The sequence below is a fragment of the Humulus lupulus genome, chromosome 7 (genome assembly GCF_963169125.1).
Source record: "Humulus lupulus chromosome 7, drHumLupu1.1, whole genome shotgun sequence".
In the NCBI taxonomy this organism is placed as follows: Eukaryota; Viridiplantae; Streptophyta; class Magnoliopsida; order Rosales; family Cannabaceae; genus Humulus; species Humulus lupulus.
Genome location: NC_084799.1, coordinates 199,300,519 through 199,304,545, shown reverse-complemented (window position 1 = coordinate 199,304,545; position 4,027 = coordinate 199,300,519). Strand labels below are relative to the sequence as shown.

Here is a 4,027-nt window from a genome sequence, read left to right as displayed (position 1 = left end):
AAGAAATCATTGACAATTTTGGAAGATGAAGTGAAGAAAATAGCAGATTGGTATATTCTAAACAACTGCAATGAAATCTTGCCATATCTTCGGTAAGTAATTAAAGTAGTTCATCATTTCATTGCATGTTTATTATAACACTTATTAGTAGCTCTTAAATTAGTTGTTTTTGTTTTTTGCAGAGAGCATAGGGAAATTCTACAGACTAGAGGTGTTGAAAACCTAGACCAATTACATAGAGAGGAATTTCCTAATTGGTTTTATAATAAGATTTATCATCTTCGACAAACAAGATCCTTGGAAGTAGATGAAGAATTAATCTCTTTAGCAAACGGTTCTTCAACTCGTGTAGCGTCGTACCCTGGGTGTGTTGTAAATGGAGTAAGATTTTTGTGTTATGACAGGGACAAGAATCGCAAAACTCAAAATAGTGGAGTCTCTGTAGCGGGTGTCGAAAATAGTACTTATTACGGCCAGTTGGAAGAAGTTTTAGTGATGTCTTATCTTTCTGGTTGTTCTGTTGTATTATTTAAGCGCAAATGGTTTGACACTAATCGGTCTTCAGGATTAAAGTTTGAGCAAAACATAACGAGTATCAAAACTAGTTCGGAGGCCTTCAAAGATGATAAATTTATCTTAGCAACTCAGGCTAACCAAGTTTTCTACATTGAAGACCTTAAAAATAAATCTCATTGGAAAGTCGTCCAAGAAGTGCATCACAGAAATGTGTGGGACATCCTACTAGTTGAAGAACAAGCGGAGGATGTAGAAGTAGATGTTATGCACGACACTAGTTCCTCTAATTTCCAATTATTCATTGATCTTGGACCGTTGCCACAAATCAGCTTTGAACATACGGGGGCTCCATTACAATTTGTTGAGATAGATAATGTTGCAATTGAGGAGGAGAGGGAGGAGGAAATGGAAGAAGAAGAGGAGGAGGAGGAAGAGGAAGTGGAGGAGGAGGAGGAGGAGGAGGAGGAGGAGGTTGAATATGAAGATGATGAAGAGGAAGATGAACACATAGAAACCGATGATGATAGTGAAGATTATTATAGTGATAATTAAGTGGTAATTTTATAATATGTTGAAGTAATTATTTTTAACAATAAATAATTTTATATTGTCATTTTTAACTGATAAATGTAATTTTAATATCGATTAATTTGACAGATATGGCTGATGTTATTGCTCAATCTCACGGGGGTGATGGTGGAGGATGCGATCCTCCACGTGGACCGTCAGATATCCCAGCTGATTGTGAACGAGGTAATATTTTACACATTGATATACTCCTTAAAATTTAACAATTAATCCATATTAATTTTAAAATATTGAATTTGCATACAATAGCGCCTCCAAGTAAACGTGGACGCCATAAGGGATTGAACACGCGGGAAAAGAGGGAACAGTTGGGGCGTCCTCTCCCTCTCGAGTGGGATGTGCGGGGGAGAACATATAAAGAGATCGGAGAGTACAACTCAAATTTCTCAAGAGAGCTCAGATTACTTGTTCGACAGTACACAGATCCGGACTGTCCTCAATGGTCAAAAGTACCAAATGCCTCGAAAGAAAGAATACTTGCACATTTGGAAGTAAGTAGTTTATGTATTTTTATGTCAATTCTCATTTTATGTTATATATGATAATTACTAATAAATGTTTGTAAATTAGGATGATTTGTTTGATATTGGGCGTACTAGATATGGAGAAGGGCATATGCCTGGGATCTTGAGAGGCATTGATACTTCGTGTGCTAAAAAGTATTCTGACTGGAAGTACGATATTAAAGAGCACTTAACGATTACTGGGCCACAAAATCGTTATGGTGGTTGCACGGATACGCAGTGGCAAAAAGCAATTGATTTTTTCCGACGCCCAGAAATTACGGTATTAATTTCTTGCTAAACTTAACTATCTTAATTAAATATATTACTAACGATAACTTTTTGCAGAAACGTTCTGTGGTCAACAAGGAAAATAGAAAGAAACTGAAAGAGCTTAGCTATGGAGGTTCTCAGTCAATCCCAGCCTTACGCTATAAAAAGGTTAGTTAATTAATTATTTTTTAGTTTATTTTTCTTATTTACGTTTAATTATTAATTTTATAAAAATATATGTACGTGACAGCGCAATTTAGAGACTGGGCAACTTGAGTCCATCCCGGATAGCTGGATGGATACTCACCATAAATCAGGCACAGGGTGGGTGACAGAGACAGCAAAAAATACTTGGGTACGTTAAGTTTTTTTAAACATTTTTCAAATTTTTAATTGTTTCAAAATTTTAATTACATTATACATTGTATCACAGGAGGAATTGCGTGCATACCGCGACACACAGCAGACACAGGCAACTGATACTGAGAGTTCCACACCAGTTTCGAGTGCGCCTGAAGATGAAGACATATCTTTGGTACAAAATGTCTTCGGAAAACGATGGGGCCACCAGAAAGGATATGGACGTATCCTTAACATAAGGGACCGAACTCCATTTGATTTTCGTCCTTCACAAACTAGAGATGAAGAGTTGTCTGAGATGAGAGAGCGTCTTCGACAGTTAGAGGAGCATGTCCGGACTCATTGTATCACCCTGGGATCTCAATCTGCCCCACCACCACCACCCGATGATCCTGATGTTGGAGCACCGACTCAGTAGGACTTATGTATGAATTTTATTACAATTGACTATTACATTATCATGTTTAAGACAAGTCTTTATTTTAATTCAACGAATATACTCTTATGTTTTTATTTATATCTTTAATATAAGTGTTTTAATTTTATTCTATTTTCTTATATTTAATTCAAAATAAATAAATAAATAAATAATTAAATAAATAAATAAGGGAATAACAAATATAAAAAAAAAATTGGGGACAAGTCTATACCGAGGACATTGTCCTCGGTATATACCACCAAGATGTCGGTATATACCAGTACGATGAGAAATTGGGTTTTGTTTTACCGAGGACATTTTCCACTTTCTACCGAGGACATTATCCTCGGTAAAACTAATACCGAGAACATTTTTAATGTCGTCGGTATAAGTTTTGTTTTACCGACGCGGCTGTACCGATAACTTTATACCGACGACATTGTCTCGGTATAGGATATACCAAGGACATTCGAGCTTATACCGAGGACATTTGTTCTCGGTATAGGCCCTGTTTTTTGTAGTGTTTTGCAATGTAATAGATAACATGAATTCATTATAGAATTTATGCAACAAAAAAAAATAGAATCTATATTTATTTTATACATATATTTTGTTTTATAAATAAATTAATTTGAAATAAATATATAATAATAAAAATATTGAAATCTTAAATTTTATTATTTTATATCCACAAACTCAGATAATTATAGAATTATCAACCACTAAAGTATTATTTTTATATATTATAGTACTTTATTTATAATTTATCAAACTAATATTTTTATAGAAAAAAATTGATATTTTTATGAAAAAAATTATTTAAAAATACTAACAGTTTTTTCAAATAATAATTGAACTACATCCATCGTATAGTAAATTATAAATAATAATTTTTTATGTTATATATAAATCAAAATAAATTTATTAATTTAAGTTAGGAAATATACATATTGTGTTTTCATAAAATATAACTTTGTTACCCTAGGTTCTTGATAATGATTATCATGTACCTAATAATTTAAAAAATTTAAAATCGTACATATTTTGGTATCCCATGTTATCAATAATAATCATTAGATAACTATAATTTAAAAATAGGTATAAAATAGTAGGTTATTATTTGTGGGAATATTCCAATTTGCTACTCTCTAACTTGAGCAAATGGGTGTATTTTTTTTTTTAGGGAGACAAATAGGGATATATTCCTTTTAAGTTAATTGGAAAAATATACAATAATGTTATTTATGTCCATCATCAAATTAATATTTTAAGTTCAAATATTTTCCCTATAAATACGTACCAAACTTATTCAGCGAATCAAGTTAGCTTATAGAACATATATACTCGGAAAGAAGAAAAAACAATCGCA

The 4,027-nt window shown here is 32.6% G+C and overlaps 1 protein-coding gene across 1 annotated transcript; it reads left to right on the top strand.

The window, feature by feature from the left end:
- Positions 1-1,175: 1,175 nt before the first annotated feature.
- On the top strand, positions 1,176-2,513 carry LOC133790113 (uncharacterized). Its single transcript, XM_062227669.1, has 4 exons — positions 1,176-1,269; positions 1,354-1,595; positions 1,675-2,048; positions 2,314-2,513. Exons 1-3 carry the CDS (start codon positions 1,176-1,178, stop codon positions 1,906-1,908), a joined length of 570 nt encoding a protein of 189 aa, XP_062083653.1. The 3' UTR covers positions 1,909-2,048; positions 2,314-2,513.
- Positions 2,514-4,027: the final 1,514 nt, after the last annotated feature.